The 26,391-nt window shown below is 43.9% G+C and overlaps 1 protein-coding gene across 1 annotated transcript in view; it reads left to right on the top strand.

The window, feature by feature from the left end:
• The window catches only part of TDRD9 (tudor domain containing 9), a 263,832-nt gene that overhangs the window by 200,936 nt on the left and 36,505 nt on the right, over positions 1–26,391 (top strand). Inside the window, exons 26-29 of the mRNA XM_030214425.1 lie at positions 236–448; positions 12,290–12,379; positions 18,205–18,465; positions 23,127–23,279. Coding sequence (XP_030070285.1) covers positions 236–448; positions 12,290–12,379; positions 18,205–18,465; positions 23,127–23,279 — 717 coding nt within the window. The remainder of the gene's footprint in view (positions 1–235; positions 449–12,289; positions 12,380–18,204; positions 18,466–23,126; positions 23,280–26,391) is intronic.

Raw genomic sequence — 26,391 nt, 5'->3', positions numbered from 1 at the left:
CATAAAGTTAATGCCTGTTTGTTCCTCTTTTTTGGGGCGGGGGTGGAGGTGAAGTAATCATAAACCGCATTCCCAGTGCTGCATCTCATCACCATCCAAAGCAATGTACGTAGTAAATGTAGTAAAGTACATAATTGATAGAAACTATGGCAACACTGTAACAGACAATACAAAAAAGAAATATGCTTACCTTTTAAATATTGAAATGAATGTAACATTTTCTTTCCCTTGTTAGGTTGTGGAAGTTGGTCATTTCTGGGGTTTCAGAATTGATGAGACGAACTTGCATATACTGAGAAATCTCACTGGTGAGATCAACCAGCAGCAACTCCTGCCTCTGCCTAAACGTCCACATCCAGATTTAATGTGCCTGGCTCCTTTCACTGATTCAGAGAACCAGAGATACTACAGAGCCCAAATCCTGTACATTTCTGGAGACTGTGCAGAGGTACTTGTTATGTATTTGTAACTTGCTGAGGATTTGTTTATTTAAAAAATTTGTAATACATACCATGCATAATTCTAGACAAGGTATAAAAATTACATACATAATGAAACAATAGACAACAACATGGGGCTGCCCGTGGTCTACAGAGTTGCTCGAAACAACATATCATCTCTGCAAGAACTGCTGAATCTGGCGTCCTGAGGTAATCCTGAGCTACTTCAGGTTACTGATCATGGGAGACTTTAACCTACCCATCAAAACTCCAGACACCACCACTGCTGCTTTCTTTGATAATGATTGCAAGCTCTAGGATTCGCTCAGGTGATCAAATCTCCAACCCATGAAAAGGCCCATATGCTAGACTTGGTGTTCGGCAAAGGGGTTGACAACTTTTATGGCTGGTGGCATCAAAATAACACCCCTATCATGGATAGAAAGATCATTTTCTAATTACAGTTTCTATTAAGGACTACCAAAAACAGATGGGCCCACAAATGCGGAAAGTCTTCCATTAAGGAGGTGGTAGAGACACAAATGATGATGGAATTCAAAAAAGCGTGGGATGGACACAGAGGATCTCTAATTAGAAAATGGAAGGTATAAAAAAACCTAACCTTAAATGGCTGCATGTGTGTGGACGTGTTGAGCGATGCTTAGATGGCGACTCTGGCTGTGATGAACTAGGGCCGATACCGGGCAGACTTGTATGGTCTGTGTCTCATATATGGTAATCTGTTTTAGGATGGTGTATATTCCTTCCTATACTAGGCCTGTAATATGGCCCTGCTAGCCCTATGTTTTCCTAGCCTTGCTGTTCATCGTATTTTTAGTTTCTTCCTGCAGCTACATGTAAGCTACAGTGCTTTCTCAGTAAATGGAAAGTACATGTTACATGTCAAGGTGACAGGAGGAACTGAGGCTATGCGGCCCATATATGGCAGATACACATGGATATAACCTTGGTGGTGATGAGAGACTGAGGACCCTGCGAGTCCAAGAGGTTCCAATGGAAATATGTGTTCAGAGAAGGAGGACACCAGGTGTTTCATACTAATTGTATGCTTCATGGTTTTTGCATGCTGTGAGCACGCTTTACTGATAAGGAATTAGCCAATTGCCACAAAGTGTGCATGTGAACACAAGTAGGAGAGGATGGTAGAATACAGGAAATTGACATTTTTGTATATTATTTATTTATTTTATTTTTATTTGTTGCATTTGTACCCCACATTTTCCCACCTGTTTGCAGGCTCAATGTGACTTACATATTACCGTGAGGCATAAGCCGCCTCCGCTGATGAAACAAATACAGAGTGATGTGGTAGAGAAAGAGATGTATGTGTTACAGACACATAATAGAATCGAGAGAAGAAGAGTTATATAATTTCGTTGGTTTCGTTGTGTTGCTGAGTCCAGGCACTTAAGTTGGATCAGTAAGGTCTTTAGTGATTTCCGGAAGTTGAGGTGGTCGTGCGTTGTCTTTATGGCTTTTGGTAATGCGTTCCATAGTTGTGTGCTTATATAGGAGAAGCTGGATCCGTAGATTGATTTATACTTGAGTCCTTTGCAGCTGGGGTGGTGAAGATTTAGGTATGATCGTGATGATTTAATTGTGTTTCTTTTTGGTAGGTCTGTAAGGCCAGACATATAACCTGGGTGTAGATTTGAAAGTAATGCGTTCTTTGATTGGGAGCCAGTGCAGTTTTTCTTGCAGCGGTTTGGCACTGTCGAATCGCAATTTTCCAAATATGAGCCTGGCTGCTGTGTTTTGAGCAGTCTGTAGTTTCTTTATGAGCTGTTCTTTGCATCCCGCATAAAGTCCATTGCAGTAGTCAGCATGGCTTAATACCATTGATTCAACCAGGTTGCGGAGGGTTGCCCTCGGGAAGAATGGTTTTACACGTTTAAGTTTCCACATTGAGTGGAACATTTTCTTGATGGTGGAGTTAACTTGGGCCTTGAGTGTAAGGTTTCGGTCGATTGTGACACCCAGGATTTTCAGGCTATCTGAGATGGGGAGGGCGCAATCTGGGGTGACTAAATTTGTGGGTATATTCGTGTTGTATTGGGATGTGAGGATAAGGCAGTGTTTTTTTTCTGTATTGAGTTTTAGTTGGAATTCGTTTGCCCATGAGTTCATGATATGGAGGCCGAGGTTGATTTCGTGGGTGATTTCTGTTAGATCGTGTTTGAAAGGGATGTATATTGTGACGTCGTCTGCATAGATGAATGGGTTAAGGCCCTGAGTGGATAAGGACTTGGCTAATGGGGGTCATCATTAGGTTGAACAGGATCGGTGATAGTGGTGATCCTTGAGGTACTCCGCAATCTGCCTTCCAAGGTGATGATATGTTGGAGTTTACTTTCACTTGATATGTTCTGGTGGTTAGGAAACCTTTGATCCAACTGAGTATTATTCCACTGATCCCGAAGTAGTCTAGGAGTCTTAGTAATATACTGTGGTTTACCATGTCGAATGCACTGGACATGTTGAATTGGAGGAGAAGTATGCTTTTGCCTGCTGCTATTTCCTGTTTGAATTTGGCCAGGAGGGTGGTTAGCACTGTTTTGGTGCTGTGGTGGGGGCAGAATCCTGATTGTGATTCATGCAATATTGAGAATTTTTGTATGTTTGGTTACCATACTTTCCATCAGTTTGACTGCTAGTGGGATAGATGCTACTGTGCGGTAATTGGTGAGATCGTTTGTTTTCTTCCTAGTGTCTTTTGGTAAGGGGGTGAGTAGAATGTTGCCGTTTTCCTTTGGGAAGAGGCCTTGTTGGAGCATGAAGTTTAGGTGGGATGTGATATCTGTTATGAAGCAATTGGGGGCAGATTTTAAAAGGTAGCTGGGGCAGGAGTCCAATTTGCAGCGCTTGTCTGCGGCACTATTGATCGCATGGGCCATTGTTTCAGTAGTGAGGAGAGCGAATTTTGACCAGGTTCGATCCGCTGGATATTCTCCTACGGTTGGGTCTAATCCATTGATGAAATTTTCAATGTCGGCAGTGTTCCGGGGAAGACTGTTTTCGTAGTTTTACAATTTTTTCATTGAAGTATTTTGCAAGGTTATCTGCCGATAGGATGTCTGATTTGGTTGTGGTGACCAAGGTAGTGTCCAGTAGTTTATGTACAAGTTGGTATAGTTTTTTTGTGTGTCTATGATCTGGTCCTGCTTTGATTTTGTAGTATGACCTTTTGGCTTGTCTTATTACGTATTTATATTTTCTATGTATTTGTTTCCAAGCGCTGAGTGTGTGATCATCTTTTATTTTTAATCAAAAAACAGCGAAGATGACACAGATGAACAAAAAAAACGAAAAAGAAAAAAATAATAAGAAAAGGGAAAATTACAAAATATGTATTAAAAAAGAAAAACTTAAAAAAGGAAAAGGAACTGAAGTATACAAATCAAAAAAAAGGAGAAAAAGTGGACGACACAAGTAAAATGAATTAAAAAAATGATGAATCAATTTATTAAGGTGATATGACTCGACACAGCTGTGTTTCGGCCCAACTGGCCTGCGTCAGGAGTCTGAATGAAACAAATCATATTTAATTTACAACATATCAATTTTTTACAAAAATTAAAATAATTGCATATAAAATAATAACATATATAATGAGAAACAAAGAACAGATGTACTACTATAAATGGTCTATTACTCTATGATATATAGGAGGAAATTTAATTAAATACAATCAGAGATACGTAGATAAAATGCATATTTATAAGAAACTAGAAAAAAAATTTTTATTTTATTTATAAATGTATTTCATAATATCACCGCAAATTATGTCTTTAAAATTAAATTAATAATTTTCTATAATTTCTAACTTTGAACTACCATTAAAAGATAAATAAATATATAGTAAGAATGAAAAGCAGGTGTTCTAATATCAACAGTCTATTGTTTTTTGGTACATTGTTTTAAGCAAAGACCTAATTGAATACGATATACAAACAGCCAAAGCTACACAGATAAAATGCATATTTAAAAAAAGAACTAATAAAAATAATGTCAATCACACAAATTTAATTTTATCTATCAAAGAATCTCATATTATCATTAAGAACTATACCTTTAAAAGCTGATTGTTTAAAGTTCCTAAGTATTTTTTATGTATATATAATATATTGTAAATAAAAAATAATATTAATAAAAATATGTACAACTACAATGTCTTTGTTACACATCTTTTATTTTTATCCATGCTCGTTCGAACGTCCTGGTTTGTGTTTTTAGTTTTTTCAGTTCGTCGTTGAACCATGGTACTGGATTGTGTCTATGTGAAGTTCTTGTTCGTAAGGGTGCTATTTCATCTAGAATGTTTCTACATCTTTCGTCCCATTCAGAAAGGAAATTTGTGGCGTCTGTCTGTGGTGTCCAGTCGTTCTCATATATACGTTGCCAGAATGTGGTCGGGTCTATTTGGCCTCTTGTGGAGTAGGTTGTTTGTTGTTAGCTTATAGTGGTCGGTCCACGGTGTTTCTGTCTATTTAATATCTGATATTATCAGGTTCTGGTTAGTGGACAATTTGTGTGAGAAGAGGTCGAGTGTGTGTCCTTTAGTGTGTGTTGCCTGTATGTGTGGCCATTTAAGATCCCATGAGTGGAGGAATACCTTGCATTCACGTGCATTGGTAGAGTTTAGGTCTTCTAGGTGAAGGTTGATGTCTCCTAAAACTAGTATGTTGGAGTTAGTTAGGCAAGTATTAGAAATGAAGTCCATGAAGTGTGACTGGCTTTCATTCCAGTTACCTGGTGGTCTGTAAAACAAGACACAGTTCAGGTGAGCTAGCAGGGATTTGTTTTGGATTCTAATTGAGGCAATTTCAAGTTGAGTTGTTATGGACTTGGCTGTGTTTTCGGTGGTGAAGTGGGAGCGGTAGATTAGGCCTATGCCTCCGCCTCTCTTTTCCTTTCTGGTCCAGTGAGTGATTTTGTATCCTGGAGGGCATAGGTCGAGAATTATGGGGTCCGTTTGATCATGGATCCAGGTCTCGTTAATGAAAATTAGGTCAAGATTTTCTGTTGTGATCCAGTCTGTTATTGTTCTGTTAACTACGGATCTGGCATTGATATAGCCCACTTGAATCTTTTGATATGGGGTTTCTATAATTGGTAGTGTGTGGATTTTTTTTTTAGCTGTCTTTCCTTAGTTAGTGTCTGCTTGTTATGATCTTTCATATCGTTTTGTTGGTGTTGTCCGTATATGGGTATTCTTCCTTTGTTTTGGTGGTTATCAATTTGGTGAGGTGTGGAGGTTCTGTTCAGCCTTTGGTGGGTTTGTAGAATGGGTATGATATTGTTTGGAGCGAGTGGGATGGTTATTGTTAGGGGAATCAATGATAGTAGATTGTTAGGAGAAGGTTGACTGTATTCAATTGGTGTAGTTGGAGGTAAGTAGATACAGTTAGGTGATGAGGGGTTTAGATGAGTAAGTCATCACCGATCTCAGGGCTCAGTCCAGCTCTCCTGACTCCCACCGTCACCCTCGCAATAAAGGCGTCCTTCCAGGTGATGCACTAGCAATAGGGTGCACAGGATCGCCCGTGCAAATCCCCCAGTTGTGGCCAGCACACTTATCCGTTCTCAAAAAATCTTGTCACGCCGTCCGCTGTGTATCATGCGAGGCAGTGCCATCAGGCCTCGGGCCGCCTCGGGTCACTCTCCGAGTTGCGCTGCGTCTCTCCGGCTGCCTTTATACTCTCTCCCCTCACCTGTTCCCTTTGTCCACCTCGCTCCACTCTCTCCACGTCGGCCGGTGCTTCCTTCAGTGATCAGCGCTGATAGGCCTGGCTGGCGGTACCAGAGGCAGGCTCAGTGGATGATCAGCTGTTCGGGTGGTGGGCGCCGAAGGGAGGGCGGCCGTTGGTGCAGGCAGTGGTCGTCGGCGGCTAGTGGTCGGCAGTGCATGAGGTGATTGCGTGATTGTGTCCTGGCGGCCAGCCGACGACGCAGGAGGTAGGTGCAGCCGGGCAGCAACGTGGTCCTGGGCGGTCACGTGTGTGCAGTCTCTGTGGTTACCCGGACTGAACCAGGTGAGCAGAAGCTAGCTTAGGTTCCGCGGCTTCTTCCGCTGCACTCTCCGGTGAAAACGGGCCGATTTGCGGCCTATCTCGGACAGGTCTGCTGAGGGTCTACGGAGCTGGGTGCTCCTGCGACCATCTATTCAGCGGCCATTTTGTTAAACACTGATTAACTTAAGCCAATTAAATTGCACGTGTTGTTATAAAATCAGTCCCGATTTCAGCGCAGATCTCTAGGCGTGCTATATAGAATCCAGGGGAATGTGTCTAGTCTATTTTTTTTTAAAAGGAAGCATTTCTGTCTGTAAAACATTGTTTTATTCATAAAGATGTCTTTAAAAATTATTCATAGTGTTTGCAGCTTTGCGATGGATGAGCTATACTACTACATTATGCCTTCTAACATCACCATATGACAAATGAACTGCTTTATTTCGTCTCCAGCACTGACCAAGGAGTAGAAGAGTTTTCACAGGAGGCTCTTACCTTTTACCTTAAGCGCATTTTACTCACTATTTGTGTCCTTCCGCCTTTCATCCCGTCCCTGGGTGCTCTAAAGCAAAAGGATTGGACCCCCCTTCATTTTTTTTTTTTAATTTATAGAATTCTTTATTGAGCATTGGTAATCAAAACATACCTTATGCTTCTCGATACAATACAATAGGATACACAATTCCACTTGTGTTCTGGATCATGAAAAGAGTGCATAACAAAAGATCAATCCAAACATATAACAATGCCATAACATTACCTTATTATACTTCATACTTTTTCCAGTTTTATGTATTAACAACCCCCAGAGTTATCCTAAATCCCCCCCTCTCATTCTCTAACCCCCCCCCCCCCCCCCCGTCCCTCGCCCTCGTCTTTCCTGTCCTTCATTCAGTACATCTTTTATTCAGGACATTTGGTCAAGAAGGGTTCCCAAACCCTCTGCCATGTGGGCATAGTTTTTTCCTTCACAGCAGTCAATCTCTCCATTTCGCAAATATATCGCACCTTGGTTATCCATCTCACCACCGGGGGAACCAGCGGAGATTTCCAACTATGTGTTAAGTTTACACAGGCAGCATTCAGGGAGGCCTGCACTAAGAGCCACTGATCCAGACGTGAGTCCCCCTGGCCGTCCCCCCAGAAGAAAGATCAAAGGATGCCACTGTACAGACCTACTGATCCACACTTGAAGACGCGACTGAACCCCTCTCCAGTAAGCCTGTGCTTTAGAGCATGTCCACCAGATATGCCCCGCAGTTCCCACCTCTCCACAATTCCGCCAACAACTCTGGGGTACCTGGGCACACATGTGGTGTAGTCTGGCCGGTGTCAAATACCATCTATAAAATACCTTTACGGCATTTTCTTGCATAGCCAAGGCCAAAGAGGACTTCCGGATCCTCTTCTCTAATGCCAACCAACTAGCCTCCGGTAGGGTAAACTGTAGTTTTTGTTCCCACCGCTTTCTGTGCAATATGGACGGTTTCGAACGTTTCATTTGATAATCGTACAGAAAGGATATCAGTCCTCGCATGCCCCTAGTGTCTACACACACCTCCTCCATCGGATGTATATCATGCCGCAGACATACTCCATAGGCTGGCCCTTTCAGAAAATGCTGTAGCTGCGAATAGGCGTTACGGTTGCCTGGCCTAAGCCCAAAATCTTCCACCAGTTTCTCAAAGGGCACGACAGCCTCTCCCACGTGCATTTGCCCCAGCATATCCAGGCCAGAAGCGGCCCATCTGCAAAAAATGCTATTGCCTATACCGGGTGCAAACGAGGGATTATCCACTATTGGTGCTAGACCCGATGCTATCGGCTGTCGGTCCGGGAACATGCGATCCCAGTAGTAGAAAGTAGACTGGACTGTAGGCGGGAATTTATCTATCCTTCCCCTGTGTTTACCAGCCAGCCACATTAGATGCCCTAGTTTCCGCGACCCCACCAAGGCTTGTTCAATATCTACCCACCTTTTGTGATCTTCCCTTCTAAACCAATCTATCACCGCTCTAGCTTGCGCTGCCAGTAGTACCAGGACAGGTTGGGTACCCCCAATCCTCCCTCCCATCTACTCTTGTATAGCAAGGCTCGGGGCAGTTGCGGCCTTTTTTGATTCCATACAAAACTGATCAAAATGTCTTGCATCCCAGACAAGAAGGACCTGGACAGTTTCAAAGGAAGTACCTGAAACAGGTACAGAAGTCGGGGCAGTATGTTCATCTTGATCGCAGCAATTCGCCCAAACCAGGATAACCCCATAGACGACCATCTGTACAGATCCCTCTGTACCTCCCTCTTAAGAGCCTGATAATTAATATCGAACAATGCAGACAAATTACTCAATCTTCATGCCTAAGTAGCTGAATGCACTACCCTCCCACTTGAAAGCAAAGGATGTCTTCAATGTTTCCATTAAACCCAGAGGTACCCTCACCGCTAGTCCAATGGATTTACTAGCATTTAGTTTATAGCCGGATATCCCAGCATACTCATCTATCACTTTCATTAGGTTGGGAAGAGAGATTAAAGGGTTTGTTAAGGACAGGAGAACGTCATCTGCAAATAAGTTGACTTTGTATTCCTGCGCTCCCACCCTCACTCCAGCAATGTCCGGGTGCTCTCTGATCGCCTCCGCCAAGGGTTCCATTGCCAGAGCAAAGAGTAAAGGAGACAGCGGGCACCCCTGTCGTGTACCCCGACCCAACGGAAACGCCAGTGGAGCCGACAGGTGTGCAGCTTCTCTCTGCACCCCTCCAACGGTGTGCACCCGGTGCGGACCGCCCCCACCGCCCCGCCCTTGGTACGCTGCTGGATGGAAGGAAACAGGAAAATCCATATATGATCACAAGTTAGTTTAGGAGAAACAAAACTTACAACAGTGTATATGTGATGGCTAATAAAGCTTTTGCTGAGCAGTTTTGTTATTCAGTCTGTTCGTCTGGCTACTGAGTGACAACCTGCTCCAGAGAGAACAATTATTTTGTATTGGCTTAGTGAGATACCAATAAAGATTTTTACTGGTTGCGCCTTTATCTAAGTCTGATTGTCTCTCTTATTCCAGCCTCTAGGGCTGAAGTGTTTTCCCCTCCCCAGGAGCAAGGGACAGGATTACACAGTGGGCTGGTAAAGGCTTAGACAGCAACTTCAGTGGCTGGAATATGAAGACAGTGCTGGACAGACTTTTAAGCTCTCTGTCCCACAAATGAGAAGACAGATAGACTGGAGTGGGCTTGGACGGCAACTCCAGCAGTGGGAACATGATAGGGCTGGATAGACTTCTATGGTCTATGTCCCAGGAACACCAAAGAAAGACCATAATCAAGTATATAGTATCACACTCGTTGATTTAATCATGAATTGATAATGAGTTTGACTATTGGGCAGACTGGATGGACTGTTCAGGTCTTTATTTGCCATCACTTACTATGTTACTTTTAATCCTCTTTGCTCCCGGGCTGATGTGCTGACATCAGCTCTGACACAGGCATGAGCATCAGATGTCACCTGACCTACTGGTGCGTGCGTGTAGTGACCTCTCAGCACACAGTGCCAGTGAAGCAGAGACAAATCTTAACACGTGTGCACCACAGTGTTCCAAGTTCCACCTTCTGTTCCTTCCTTGCCTGCAGGGCTGTGGCTCAAATCCAGAGAGAGACTGAGAGAGTTGACCAGAATTTTCTTTTATGTACCATTAAATTCTTGTGGGGATGGGTTAAAACCTTGTGGGGACGGTTTGGGACAGGTTAAATTCTTGTGGGGATGGCTAAGATTCCAATGGGGATGGGTGGGGACGGGTAAGATTCCAGTGAGGATGGGTAAGATTTCTGTCCCCGTGCAACTCTCTACTTGTCTCTGCACAGCAGTGCCATGCTTTTCTGTAAATTGCTTGACTTAAACATTATTTTTGAATGACTTATTGGCGTGCCAGGCTTGAAGCAGCCCATGTTCTGAGTCCCTGCATGTGTGCCTGTGTTCTCTCCTGTTTTACAGTGCAACATGTTGCTTCTTCAGTGAATTTATCATATACTAGTAAAAAAGGCCCGTTTCTGACACAAATGAAACGGGCGCTAGCAAGGTTTTCCTCGGAGTGTGTATGTTTGGGAGAGTGTATGTGAGAGTGACTGTGTGAGAGTCAGAGTGAAAGTGTGAGTGTGTGTGTGTGAGAGAGAGAGTGAGTCTGGGTGTGAGTGTGTTTGTGAGAGAGTGTGTGTGTGAGAATGAGTGTGTGCAAGTGTGTATGTGAGACACAGTGTGAGAGAGAGAGTGTGTGTGTGTGCGAGAGAGTGTGTGTGAGACACAGATTCTCTGTGAGATTGAGTGTATGAGACCAAGCGAGTGTGTGAGTGACTGTGTGGCACATAGAGAGTGAATGTGATACAGTGTGAGACAGAGTGTGTGAGAGTGAGAGTCAGTAAGACATTGTATATGAGAGAGAGAGTGTGAGCCTTGCCCTCCCAATCCATGCCCATCTGTCCCCTGCCCCCTCCATTCATCCCTTTCCAGCAATTCCCCTCTCTCCCTGAGCCCTGCCCTCCCAATCCATGCCCATCCATGCTCCTCTGTCACCTGCCCCCTCCATTCATCCCTATCCAGCAATTTCCCTCTCTCCCTGAGCCCTGCCCTGCAATCCATATCCATCCATGCCCATCTGTCCCCTCCATTCATCCCTATCCAGCAATTCCCCTCTCTCCCTGAGCCCTGCCCTCCCAATCCATGCCCATCCATGCTCCTGTCACCTGTCCCCTCCATTCATCCCTATCCAGCAATTCCCCTCTCTCCCTGAGCCCTGTCCTGCAATCCATATCCATCCATGCCCATCTGTCCCCTCCATTCATCCCTATCCAGCAATTCCCCTCTCTCCCTGAGCCCTGCCCTCCCAATCCATGCCCATCCATGCTCCTCTGTCCCCTGCCCCCTCCATTCATCCCTTTCCAGCAATTCCCCTCTCTCCCTGAGCCCTGCCATCCCAATCCATGCCCATCCATGCTCCTCTGTCCCCTGCCCCCTCCATTCATCCTTTTCCAGCAATTCCCCTCTCTCCCTTCCATGACCCCCCCTCGCATCCATGCTCCTCTCTCTCCCATGTCCCCGCCTGGCCCGCCCTCTTCTCCCCCCCCTTCGCATCCATGCCCCCCCCCCTTCGCATCCATGCTGTTGTTTCTCCCCTGCCCTCCCGCTCCCATTGGTCAACTTTACTGCCACCCTCTTCTCTCCCCCCCAACATCCCTTTTTTTTTTTTTTCTTTTTAAATTTACCTCTGTGGCGGTTCTGGCAGCGCAGCGTCAGGGAAGGAGGCGGCGCTCCCGACGTCTAGCCTTCCCTTCGCTGTGTTCCGCCTTCTTCTGACATCATCCTTGACGTCAGAAGAAGGCGGAACACAGCGAAGGGAAGGCTAGAAACGTCGGGAGCGTCGCCTCCTTCCCTGACGCTGCGCTTTGTTTTTGTTTTTTTCCGCCCTCGACGTCATGACGTTTGCCCTCGACGTTTGACGCGAGGGCGGGGCAGAGACGGCTGGCAGCCTGGCTGGCTTCACACCATGAATCCACGAACCCTACAGGGAGTGTTTGAGTGACTTCAGAACGTTGTCTTCAGAACGTTCACGGTGCGTTTTATTATATTAGATTGTTTTTGATGTGGTGGAGTGCAGATAATCATTACTGCTCTAGTCCTTCCTAAATGAGTTTGATTATAGGTATGTTATATCTGATGAACCTTCTCTGGCTCATAAATTTGTGATCCAGTAAGCGTACAGAAGCTTGCTAATTAGAGCCTCTTATAACTGCCTCTTAAATTAAATTTTTTTTAAACTAGGTTTTCTTTGTGGATTATGGTAACAGAGCAAAGGTGAGCGTGAGTCTGCTAAGGAGCATTCCAAGTTACCTACTAGAGCTCCCTTTCCAGGTGAGGAACTAATGGAATATTTGATTTTTATGCCCTAAGGTTATAGTCCATTTTAAGTGCATATTAATGTTGCCCTTGTTCAAAAATCAAAAGTTATTGGTGCCCTTTAGGTTGCAGGCTGTTTAGTAGTTTTGCAAAGCTACATGGTGCTTTAAAAATTTATAGCATTTATTCAGATAACTTTTGGTCTTACAACTCACTATATGGCCCAAAGTAATGTAGTTGAAAGTGAGTTGGGCCAAGAGCAAGGTTTAAAGTTATAAAGAGCAGGGAAATTCACGCATTCTTCAGGTAATTTATCCATTCATCTAAATGCAGAAATGGCAGGAATAACTTTATACAGTTACCTGTATAAAGTTATGCAAACAAACGTTTGCATAAAGTTTTCTGGACAAGATACCTGTATGGCTTTGTTGGCTATCACACTGGATATTGACCACTTTGTCTCTAAGATGTCGTCATCAACAGTAAAATTAAAATATACAGAAACTGTATTTCTGTATTGACAGAACTCATTCTTACTAAAATTCATAACACCGCATAACACCATGGCGTATTCTGTTGCAGAAGACATTAAATTGCACCTTCTGTCAGTGTAACACACAGTGTTACGTAGGTTTAGTGGTTCAAAATGTGATCACAACCTAAAAGATGGAACTCACCAAGTTTTTAAAGCATCCAAGTGAAAGACGCCTAAAAGTGTTGAAGTAAATTAAGCTAGAAATATTTTGCATTTTCAGTGTTTATCATAGTAATATATTAGGTGATGGCACACGAAGACCAAGTTGATCCACTCACTGTCCTGTTCAGATTCTTCCACTTCAGTGATTATAGACTGGATGGGCCATTTCCGTCCTTGCTATCATCTGTTATGTTATAGGTAGAGAAGTCAAATTATCCTTTTCTGTCCATGCCCACATAATATTACATATGTAGTCATGGATTTTTAGTACTGATCACCTACTGCTCTGTCCACTTTATAATTGTATTACTAATGATAAAGCAGAATTAAGCAGCAGTCCCACTGGGGAGGGCTTAAGAGTTGCCTTCAATGGAGAGCGAGTAAGACCTGGGTGCAGAGAGGCTGCTGCCATCAAGCCTGAACTCGGGAGCCAGTTTGCAGGCATCGCTGTGGCTACCTCTGCCTGATATTGGTTTGGGGGCTTAGTGCCCTTTAACATCCAGTGCCGTTGTGGCGTGCGGCCACAGCTGTGCCCAAAGGGGTACGCCACGCCCCTTAGGAGCACTGCAGGAACAATATACCTTTTTTCTCTTCGAGTTCAGCTTTTGACTGAAGATTTCCATCGCAAGCAAAGTTAAAATAAAATGTGCTGTTTCTTCTGCTTCGGTAACTGTAGGTCCCATGTACAAGCATGTGCTTCCAAGAGGGTTACTATCTACTCCCTTGGGAGGAATCGCCTCCATAGAGGAAGTTCGTTAAGTCTAGCCATTAGAACCCCTCTTCCCCCCCACCCCCACTAATGTATCTGAGGCCCTCATGATCAAAAGCAAACTCTGGCGCTAGAGGCTGTTAACGCCATACTAGCGCCAGAGTTTGCAGCTGACCCATGATCAGAGCCCTCGAGCGCCTGAAACAGCGCACTCGAGGGCTCTCAGCGCAAGTAGCATGCAAATGCATGCTAAACAGGGCTTCTAGCGCAATTAGCTTGCAAATGCATGCTAATTGGCGCTTAACGCATTCATCCCCAATGATCAGCGACCAGCGCGCCAAAGATTGGGTCGCTGGCCGCAGCAAAATCAACGCCAGCTCCGAGCTGGCGTTAGATGTTGCGGATCATTGGGGAGGAATGGTGAGCCCTGTCCAGCATGCAGTTGCATGCTGGCAGCCCCCCTTCCCCCCCCCCCCAAGGCAAACTCGAACGGGGGGGCTGGAGGTCCGGTGGGTCTCCAGCCCCCGAAACCCCCAGAAATTGTCGATCCATCAAGGGGGGGGGGGCTGGAGGTCCGGTGGGTCTCCAGCCCCTGAAACCCCCAGAAATTGTCGATCCATCAAGGGGGGGGGGGGGGGGCTGGAGGTCCGGTGGACCTCTAGCCCACCCCAAATCCTCTTTCCCCCCCCCCCCCCCCCCCCCGTCGATGGAGCAACGATTACTGGGGGTTTCGGGGGCTGGAGACCCACCGATCCTCCAGCCCCCCCCCCCCCCCCCCCCCCGTCGCTGGGTGGGAGAGGGTTTGGCCGGCGGCGGCGGCCACGACGTTTTCTGGGGGTTTGGGGGGGGCCTCGTTGTTCGTGCCTCGGGCCAGGCTGTTTGACAGGTTTGGGCTTTTGACAGCCCAGACCTGTCAAACAAGTGCGGGAGGATTGTGCTGAGCGGATGCTCGGGCGCAATTCTCCCGCACTTCAACATGATAATCAAAGATAATAGCGCTGCTTAGATTAGCATGCATTATCTTTGATCATCGATGCAGAAAAGCCCTGCGCTGTCCAGGCGCTATTTTTAGGGAGCTGTTTGGAACAGCGCGGGGCTTTTGATCATGAGGGCCTGAGTCCCTTAATCTTCCAGTAACTGTACATAAGTACATAAGTAGTGCCATACTGGGAAAGACCAAAGGTCCATCTAGCCCAGCATCCTGTCACCGACAGTGGCCAATCCAGGTCAAGGGCACCTGGCACGCTCCCCAAACGTAAAAACATTCCAGACAAGTTGTACCTAAAAATGAGGAATTTTTCCAGTCCATTTAATAGCGGTCTATGGACTTGTCCTTTAGGAATCTATCTAACCCCTTTTTAAATTCCGTCAAGCTAACCGCCCGTACCACGTTCTCCGGCAATGAATTCCAGAGTCTAATTACACGTTGGGTGAAGAAAAATTTTCTCCGATTCGTTTTAAATTTACCACACTGTAGCTTCAACTCATGCCCTCTAGTCCTAGTATTTTTGGATAGCGTGAACAGTCGCTTCACATCCACCCGATCCATTCCACTCATTATTTTATACACTTCTATCATATCTCCCCTCAGCCGTCTCTTCTCCAAGCTGAAAAGCCCTAGCCTTCTCAGCCTCTCTTCATAGGAAAGTCGTCCCATCCCCACTATCATTTTCGTCGCCCTTCGCTGTACCTTTTCCAATTCTACTATATCTTTTTTGAGATACGGAGACCAGTACTGAACACTGCTTCATTGCCGAAGATGGAAGCACAGATGGAGGCATGTAATTGCTTGAGCTTGTTAGAGTTTACTTCTTTGAATCCTAGTGTTTTTGCTGGTATGGCAGTTTTGAACATAGGCAAGCAGAATGTTTCTTTGCAAGACTTATGGCATGCTATGTGTGTTTTGGAGAGTTCCTTCTGGGGTACTATTGCTCAAGTGTGTTCTTTTTCTAAAGATGCCGTGTCAAAGTTTAATAATGTGGATACTAATTTAGAAATCTTACAGAAACAAGTTACTAAATTGGAACCTCGAGTCTCTGCTCTGCAAGCAGTTTCTTCTTCAGCTTTTAAGGATTCGCATATTGTTCATTTGAAACTTGAGATGCTGGAGAATGCAGGCAGATCTAGAAACTTAGGGCAAGATGCACTAAACTAAACGAGCCTTTAACCACACTTTAACGAACAAGTTTTTAACCCTGGCATGTACTAAAGCCCAATTTCCGTTGACGGTAGCAGCAAACGAAAACGGAATGCAGATGAGCAAATTGTGTAGAAAATCTATTGAAATGAGATGCAGTAAGGTTTTCCGCTTGCCCTAACGCTGGAAAACTCCGGGAAAGCTAACGAGAGGTCTGTACCTCTTGTTGGGGCTGCCCGGCTTCCAGAACAAGTGAAAAAAAATCGGTAGGGGGCAAAAACACTTATCAGGAGCGTCCTTTATGGATGACCTTGCCCCCCCCCCCCCAAGATCTCCGCTGCTCCCCGCTCCCCCTGCATTAAAATCGTGACTTTTTTAGGCAGCCCCGGCCCCCCTCCCTCCCACTCTCTCTCTCCTTCTTTAGAAAAAACAGCTCCTGCCATCCTCCGCCCCCGTGACCCGCCCCCGCCGCCCCCCCCTGAGGTCGTCGCCGCCACTCCCCCCCCTCCACCGGGCCCCCCTCCGTGAAACCGGGCCCGAGCAGCACCTCTCACCTCTGTATGAAGGCGCTGCATGGGCAAGAACAGCTGATCGCCTCCTCTGACGTTCCTCCTGGGCCCGCCCTCGTCTGATTGGGGGGGGGGGGGGGGGCGTCCATAAAGGACGTGTTTTTGTTTTTTTAATGTTTTTGGCATGCGCACAGCAGCCAGCATAATGCTTGGCTGTTCTGCGCATGCTTTACGGGCCGATTATCGACAGTTTTAACGACGGGTTAGAGAATGCAAGTGAGCTGCAACGAGCATTCCCTTTCCTTCGTGCATAGCCGTTACGTACTGATTCGTTATGGAATTCGGTACGGAACGGCTATAACGAGGACTTTGTGCATCTTGCCCTTAGTTTCTTAAATTTTTCCCTGTTCTCATCTATTATCTGCAGAAATTCTTCTTAGAAAATATTTCAAGGAGGTTTTGCTTCTTTCAGAAGCTGATTCACTGATTATTTCTAATTACTATCACATTCCTACTAAATCTGTTGTTAGTGGCTCAGATAAACAGGCTGTTGCTGGCCCTTTAGCTCAGCAAAGCCTAAATTTGACTGAATTTCTTGAAGACTCAACTGATAATATTCCAACAAGAACCATTCTATTGGTGACATTTTCTTCAGATAAAGTTGAGTTTGGTTTTGAGAGCTTACTTTAAATAAAAAAAGATATTTCCTTTTGTGGAGGTAAAATACAGTTGTTTCCTGATGTGTCTCATGCGAAACAGGTCCAAAGGAATGTTTTTCTTTCATTAAAGTCTAGGGTATTGTCTTTGAATTCTAAGTTTTGTTCTTAAGTTCCCCAACAAATGTTTGGAGGAAATATTTTTCACTCATCGAATAGTTAAGCTCTGGAAGTCGTTGCCAGAGGATGTGGTAACAGCGGTTAGCATATCTGAGTTTTAAAATGGTTTGGACAAGTTCCTGGAAGAAAAGTCCATAGTCTATTATAGATATACATATGGGGAAGCCACTGCTTACCCTGTGATTGGTAGCATGGAATGTTGCTTCTGTTTGGGGTTGTGCCAGGTACTTGTGACCTGGATTGGCCACTGTTGGAAGCAGGATACTGGACTAGATGGACTGTGTCTGACCCAGTATCAGTATGGTTATTCTTAAGTTCTTATGTGTTCTTTTCACAGGAGCAGATATTTGTTAAATCAGCCCAAAGGTTTCTGTTCCTGGCTGGGTTTAGAAATACAGCAATTAAAGGAGAGGAAAACATATTCTGCCCATGGGATAGTGCCATACAGTTTTTATTATAGTATTAACTTGTTTTCCAGCTGCACATCCACAACCTTTGATCTTGGCAAACACCTGTCTTCGTTGATGCTCACCAAGTTCGGCTAACAAGATTTCAATCTACTTTAGCCTGATTGCGCTCTGTTTTTGCTACAATATAATATGGGGACAGTATTGAAATAAACTGTAAAACTGCACCCTTCTTTTAGCCACAGGGGGTCAGTGCAAATCAGGGAAATTAAAAATACCGGTGGTTTTCCAAAGGTCATTCTCTAATGAGTTGAAGGAATGAAGCATAAAGGCATAAGGAATGCCATGCTGGGTCAGATGTTGATGCATCAAGCCCAACATTACAGTGGTTCATTTAACTTAACATTGTTTCTGATAAAAAGGTGTCACCTTCAGTTTGTTCATTGACCTTTATTTCTACACGTCCAAGGGGACTAACTCAACAGCCATACTACTTTATTTCAAATAGAGGATTTAAAATTGGTGCTTTGCAAAATGTATTTTAGGCTTTGGAGTTCAAGATCTGTAAGATGCGACCTTCAGCCAAGTCCCTTATGTGTGGAGAGAAGTGGAGCTCCGCAGCCAGCCAGCGCTTCACATTGCTTGTCAATGGCTGCGCTCTGGTTGTAAAAGTTTATTCCGTGGTTCACAATATTCTGAATGTGGATGTTTATCGCCACTGTGGAAATCAAGAAGATCGGAGCATCCGAGACATGCTAATTGCAGAAGGCTTTGCTGAACCGGGAGAAGAATCTTATGAATCCAAGGTAGTTATCAAAAAAAGTTGTTACTACTGCATAGTTTTTGTAGTGTCTTTGTGCAGGATTCCCCTTCCTAAGGCCTGAAATCCCCTTCCTGCCTTTTCCCTCCTCAGGCTCCAGCTTTCCGTGTTCCACCTCTCATTCCAACTGCAGTTCTCTAACTCCCAGCAAGATACCTAATTCTGTTTGCTCTGTCTTCTTGTGCATATATACCCCCACCTCTCAATTCTTCTGCCCTCCCAAGCACACACTCCCACTTCTTATTCTTTCTCCCCCTCCCCCCCAGCTATCATTGTATCTCTCCTTCACCCTCCCCAAGGGTACACCTTCAAGCTTGATCTCCCCCCACATCCATGGCACACTGTCAGCTTGTTCTGCTCCCATCCCATGGCACAATCTCCACTTTCTCTGCCCTTCTTTTGCCCCATGGTGTACAGTCAGCTTTTTCTGCCCACCTCATCCCCATGGCATACTTTCAGGTTTCTCCCCCCCCCCCCCCCCCCCATCCCAGTGGCACACATCCAGCCCTGTCCTTGATCTCTCTCCTTCCCTGCAGCAAGAAGAGGAGAGAGTGAACTGCTACACATTGGGCCACTTCCTCTTCCTTGTCTGCTGGCCTAGACCCAACTATTTAGGTTTACTACAGGGCTGTACGGAGGCCCCGCATGTTCACATAAACAAGTCTAGGCCCATAGAGGAGGAGGAGGTGGCCAGTATGCAATGGTTTACTTTCTCTTGCTGTGTAATCTCTATGGAGGAGGGGGAAAGAGATCAAGGAGAGACCTTGATGCCGTTACCGTCACAGAGTTCTGCACAACAAGTGCAAAAGTTTGTGCATTCTCCAGCGGTGGGAAATTCTGTGTCTTGGTCAGGACAGAGTAATGGAAGATACTGTATAGAGCTATATGAGAAAACAAATAAGCAATCTAATCATCTCACTTTGTCCAGACATGAGGAAGTGGGAGTTCAGTTCCTGAAAGCTAGTTAAAAGTATATGCTAGTCCATTATAAAGGTGTAATTGTATTTTCCTTTCTTTGTTTTGTTATTGATGAACATTTATTTCTGTACATTCATGCTGACTAACTTGCAACCACATTGCTTTATCCTAGTTGAAGAGTCATGTTGGTAGTTTTATAAGAGGGACACTTACGAGAAATGTTCAAAAATGCACCAATTTTAGGCCTTCTGTTTAAAGGCAATGTAGGCATCAATCTGCTTTCATAGACTAGATTATCAGAACCAGCCTCTATAGTGTAAATATGCCCACGCACAAATTTGGCCCTGCTCAGAAAAAAATTATGTTTGTGTACTTGGCGCATGTACCAGCGTATTTTTGCCCAATTCTGTAAACTTGCATGCCCAATTTTAGGATTAGCACTCAGTATCAGTTGCACATATAACTTAATATAATAATTGATGTTTGCACTAATTAGCAGTTATATGCATAACTGCTTTTGGTCTGGATTCTGCCAATTGCATGTGCAGCTTCCAAAAGAGGTGTGGTTATGGGCGGGGAAATGGGCGTTTCGTGGGCATTCCAAAATTTATGCACACTGTTATAGAACATGCCCCTCGCATAAATCTATACATTGGTATTTATGCCATGTTTCCCTCGGTGTAAATGGATGCACGTAGTTTTAAGCTCTGTGATATCAACTAAGCATATTCTATATACCATGCCTACATTTAGGTGCCACTTATAGAATATGCTTAGGCAGAAACTTATTCCACGCCGATTTTTAAGGAGCCATATATAGAATCTAGCCCAAAGGGGGTAATTCTGTAACTGTGCGTCTAAACTCCTGGAGCATGTCCTATAAAGGAAAATAAGTGCCTACTTTCCTTTACAGGATTCTAGCATAACTGGTTATCTATGTGCATATGGGGCTAGGCACAAGACCTTACATGAGCCATAGAGCTGGTGCAAGTGCTCAGGCTTAATTTAGGGAGGTATGCACATACAGCTGCATTCAGTAAATGGCGCTCAGAATTCGGTAATGAAAAAAAATTGGCGCTTAACAGTATTCTATAACGAGCGTTCCGGGATTGATGCTTGGATCCACACTCCAATTTGGGCGCAAGGGTGTTTTACCAATTGAAACAAGGTGTTATTCCCAGTGTGGATCTGCACTATTCTGTAACACTGTTTGCATTTTAAGAGAATGCTTCTGACCTACCCGTGGACACGCCCCTTTTGCAGATCCACACGGAAGCACTTTATGCGCTATTCTATAAATGGGTATGTAAATGTGTTTTTTGCACGGATCTAGCGTTTCTGCCCTGCTTCGGCGCCTTGCATCCATTAGAACGCTTTTCCACACCTAATGTTTGGTAACGTATATATCATTCTATAAGTTACATATGTGTGATTGCCACTTATATCTACGCTTACCTGTAAAAAATACATGCTATATAAGACACGTGTGTATTTGCAAAACAGTACTTGTGCACATATATGCCGGTATTCTAAACAGCATGTAATTGGCACATAAATATTAGTCCCTATCTCTATATATAAAAGGCACCACCAACGTTCTAAATGAAGCCTCCAGCTGGAAGTGTGAAGGGGGAGAGATATCCGGTTTCCCCATGAGTGTCTGCCCCGCCCTTGCTCTCTCTGTAACACAAACAGTGAAGGAAAACACAGCAAAGCACGAAATCAAATCGCTCTCTCTGTAACAGTGAAGGACTCAGAGGGGGGAGGGGAGAGAAGGCAGAAGCCCTCACTATCTCTGTAACACAAACACAGCACAGCAGGAAACTTAACACTGAAGGACTCGACTCCCAGGGGGGAGGGGACAGAGAGGACAGACAGCACAGGGGAAGGGAGAGAGGACAGAGGGCATGGACACACACACTCCCACATGCACACAGAAGAAAACCTTGCTAGCCCCCATTTAATTTGCATCAGAAACGGGGCTTTTTTACTAGCTTTATATAATTGTCCTCAAAAATTATGTTTTGTACACAGGAACACCTTTTAAAATTACTCGCTGTGTAATTGCTCACAGCTCTAACATGGGCATTACATCCCGCTTTTAATGTAAAAAGTGCAGAAATAGATACAGAATATGGTGACTTTAAAATAGCCATATTAAACTAAGTGTGAACACTTTAGTGCCTGCACCTTTTGTGTTGTCCCCTGCAACTGTTTTAAGTGGCCATATTTCTCAGGGCTGATTTAACATGGGAATGCAGCAGACCCAGGGTGGATGAGAGGAAGGGGAGGGGTGGGCTTGCCATCAGGAGAGCTTTCTGTTCCCTTTTGTATCCTGAAGAAAAACACATGGCCCCCATGCCCAAAACTGCCCATTTTTCCCACAAAAACAGAAATTTAGGCCCTGAAACCTGTCCCTCTCCGTGCCCCCTTTAGTTGTTTCTCTAGGCCCTATGCTCCCCACCCATCTCCCAAAAAAGCATCTGGAATTTTTGACAGGAGGGAGTCGATATGTCTTCTGCTGGCAGCATTGTCAATTCTAAAACTGAGCTGCTGGTATTATGAAAGATGGAAACCTTGTAATGACATCGCCTGTGATAAGTGGGTTCTGCTAGACCTCATAGATGTTTGCACTGTATAGTATCTCCAGCACTAATAACTAACAAGGGCATAGCAAATAATTTTGATTACGTTCTTATTTGCATGTACATGGAGATTCCTGTTGTTGAACCGGCAGTAGTGTACATCCAAATAGCATACATTAAAACGGATAGGATAATCCAATTTGTTGAGCATTCAGTAGCAATCAAGAATATGTAACGATACATGTAGCAAGTGAACAAAGTTGGCAGTTCTTGTATGTAATTTGAGAATTTTTCACTTAATAAAAATACTTAAAAAAAAAAAACGGATAGGATAGAGGTGTTGGCAATCGTCCATATTTAACACAATTGTTAATACCATTGCCCAGGAGTATGAGGACCCCAAAACAGCTGGAAATGTGTATTTTTAAAAGGGAAACAGTGACTCTGGCAGCCATTGGGCAGAACAGTGCCATGCCAAGAGTTATGCAACCACTGCTGCCACCCAGGGTATGGAAAGTGGAAAAATTGCTCCAAGCCCACCATCTCCTCTCATTGATGGTGGCGAAGCAGGTAGGAGAGGGGGCGCCAGTGAGCAAATCGGACAAGTTGAACTACAGCTCTGTATGATCCTGGCGCATAACTCCACTGACTGCCTGGCTTGAAAATTCCCATATGATCTTCTGTTTCTCTGAGCAAATCAATATGCATGATGCTTCAAGCCTGTGTCCTGCTGAAAATGCATGTTAAGTGAGTGTCCCCTTCCTTAAAGCAGCAGTTTTAACATGGAAACTTTGTTTAGGTTATATCATTTGACAGTTAAACATCATGAAAATCTCATTTTCTCTTTTGATTTTTGTATTTCATTCTTGAGAGATTGGTCTTCAACATTCTTGAAAGCTTTTTTTCTGCCTGGTCACTTCAACTGTTAGTAATCTACATAAATCTGTAAACAGTGACACTAATAAATGGAAAGTATGACTATAGGAGGAACAGCTAAGTAATCACTCGGAAAGATATGAGAAAAAAAATGTAGTGTGGCCTAATCTAAACCAGCACAAAAAAAATGTAAGTAAAATGCTTGCATACTGTATCTATTAAAATATTTTCTAATTAAGTTATACTGTGCCAAATTTTGTTTCTAAAGCAAAACCATGAACTGTTGAAGGAAATGTCTTCATCAGCAATGAAAGGTGACAATACGTTGACATCGGGTGGCATCAGGAAGGACAGAAAGTATCTCCTTGATTATTTGTTGGACAACTTTTCAGCAAATAAGCTCGGAAATCCAAACTGCAAGGTAAGAACATAAGGACATAAGTGTTGCCATTTTGGGACAGACCGAAGGTCCATCAAGCCCAGTATCCTGTTTCCAACAGTGGCCAGTCCAGGTCACAAATACCTGGCAAGATCCCAGAACAGTACAATGTATTTAATGCTGCTTATCCTAGAAATAAGCAGTGGATTTTCCCAAGTTCATCTTAATAATGGCTTATGGCCTTTCAGGAAATTAGAGCACAGAAAAAGAGTGGGAAATGGACCAATGACTCCAGGAGAATGGGAGATAGATTGAAAGAATCACTTTATTGAATGACTCGACACAGACAACTGTGTTTCGGCCAGGAGGCCTGCCTCAGGAGTCTTAAAAAAGACCTTTGTGGTGTTATATTGGCGCGGCGTCTCGATATACTTAAAATGGCTTAAAAAAAGACCTTTGTAGTATTATATTGGCGCAGCGTTTCAATATACTTGTGATAGCTACAGCTATCACAAGTATATTGAAACGCTGCGCCAATATAATACTACAAAGGTCTTTTTTTAAGCCATTTTAAGTATATCGAGACGCCGCGCCAATATAACACCACAAAGGTCTTTTTTAAGACTCCTGAGGCAGGCCTCCTGGCCGAAACACAGTTGTCTGTGTCGAGTCATTCAATAAAGTGATTCTTTCAATCTATCTCCCATTCTCCTGGAGTCATTGGTCCATTTCCCACTCTTTTTCTGTGCTGTTATTTCCACGTGGGAGTTAGTGTTCATCCACTTAGGTGGATCACCCTTTCCCCTTTCAGGAAATTATCCATACCTTTTTAAAACCCTGCTAAGCTAACTGTTTTTACCACATTCTCTGGCAACGAATTCAAGTTTACTGAAGAAATATTTTCTCTGATTTGTTATAATTTTGCTACTTAGAGCCTTCATTATGTACCTTCTAGTCCTAGTATTTTTGGAAAAAGCAAACAAGCAATTCACCTCTACCTTTTCCAAGCCACTCAGTATTTTATAGACCTCTATCATATCTTCCCTCAGCTATCTCCTCTCCAAGCTGAAGAGCCCTAGCCACTTTAGCCTTTTCTTATAGAGAAATTATCCAATCCCCTTTATCATTTTCGTCGCCCTTCTCTGTACCTTTTCTAATTCTGCTGTCTTCCTAGCAAGAAGCTTACCAGGTTTCTGTTGAGTCTGTTGAGCTCTTTGCAACTTGTGAGTTAGGTCATCCACCCAGATTTTATGTAGCTCAGTTCTCTGTTTTTGCAAAGACTGGTATATGGCAGAAAGACCACCATGTTTATGTTGATTTTCCAGAAGTGCAGTCTTTAACCCCTGCCATACAAGTCCATCCCGCACCTCTTCCTCAGCTACCTGCACATCTCATAGAAGACTTTCATTAAGACGCCATACTCCTCTATCAGTGAGTATATTGCCCAGGTTAAATGTAGCCCAACTGGGACATGATCAGACCAGATTTGGGATTCTGTGCCTACATCTAACAGGCACTGGGTCCAATTGTGGTCCCCTAACAGTAGATCAGTGGGAGAATAGCTTTGATATCAAGGGGAGAAAAAGGAATAATCCTTACCCGCTGTGCCTCGACTATGCCACAGGTCAGCTAAATGAAAATCCTGCATTACCCTAAGCAGTTGCTTGTGCGAGATCTGTGCTCCATCCATTCTCCTAGGAAGTCTATCCCAGATGGGATCCAAGACTAAAATTGCAGTCTCCCCCCCCCCCCCCACCCCCAAATAAACAAATGACCCAGATTCTGTTCTCCCAAAAATGTGTTCAAGTTTTTCCAAAAACTAGCGGGAGGGTCACAGGGTGCATATACATTCAATATAGACAACTTCTGATCCTCTAACTCCCCTTCCAAATCATGAATTCATGGGCGGATGCATTTCAATTAAAACTGAACACAGAAAAAACACAATGTCTCATCCTCTCATCACAATACAACACGAACAAACCCACCACTATACACATCCCAGAGTACACCCTTCCTGTTTCAAATAGCCTAAAAATTCTCAGAGTTACAATTGATCAAAATCTCACACTAGAAAGCCAAGCAAAAAATACAACAAAGAAAATGTTCCATTCAATGTGGAAACTCAAAAGATTAAAACCTTTCTTCCCAAGGGAAATACTCCGCAGCCCGGTACAATCAATGGGGTTTAGCCACCTAGATTACTGCAATGCAATCTATGCCGGATGCAAAGAACAAATCATTAAGAAACTCCAAACTGCCCAAAATATAGCAGCCAGACTCATATTTGGCAATACGAAAGCGCCAAACCCCTAAGAGAAAAACTACACTGGATCCCACTTAAAGAACTTATTGAGTTCAAAATCTGCACCCTGGTTAATAAAATTATTCACAGCGAAGCCCCGATCTACATGACAGGCCTTATAGACTTACCAACCAGGAACACAAAAATATAGCCAATCAGATAACTATTTGATAGGAACATCCGTGTACTGGTGCTATCTTTAAAAAAATGCATTCCACCCTACCTAAGAATTTAAACACCCAGGTTCAACAGTGCCTAAATCATAAATCCACCGCTGTTCTCTTTGTCTTGTTTGCTAACGTCAGTGCCACTTTTAAATGAGATTCTAAGCAATGTGTAATGTCGCTAAAATATACCACCTACAGTTCAACCAATGTTAATATTATTTGATACCCTTGTGATCTTTTATATGTGGACTAGACGTCTCGCAGTTTAAGACTCATATTATTAACATTGTTTTTGTGTTAATAATAATAAATTGGAAGCTCCTATTGTACAACATTGTCAGCATTCATTCGACCAGATGCATTGTATGGTTATTGATCAGCTCCAGATAGGTAAGCATGGCGGTTTCATTACGAAATTAAGATGAACAGAACAGTGGTGGATTTTCCCAGTTTTTTGAAAGATGTTCTTTTGGCCTGATTTAAAAATCTAACTTTTGCGGCGTATCCTTTTATCTTCTTCTTAAACATTTTCCTAATTTTATCATAGTTGCTCTTTCAAAATCTAAATGCTGCTACTGTAGATTTCTTCAGTGACTTTACTCCAGATACTATCTCAAATTTGATTCCCAGGAGACCCCTCTGACTCATGTGTTGAACAGTTGGTAGGATCTTATGGATTGTG

This window comes from Microcaecilia unicolor, chromosome 9 (genome assembly GCF_901765095.1).
Source record: "Microcaecilia unicolor chromosome 9, aMicUni1.1, whole genome shotgun sequence".
NCBI classification, from domain to species: domain Eukaryota; kingdom Metazoa; phylum Chordata; class Amphibia; order Gymnophiona; family Siphonopidae; genus Microcaecilia; species Microcaecilia unicolor.
This window is presented reverse-complemented; position numbering and strand designations above follow the sequence as displayed.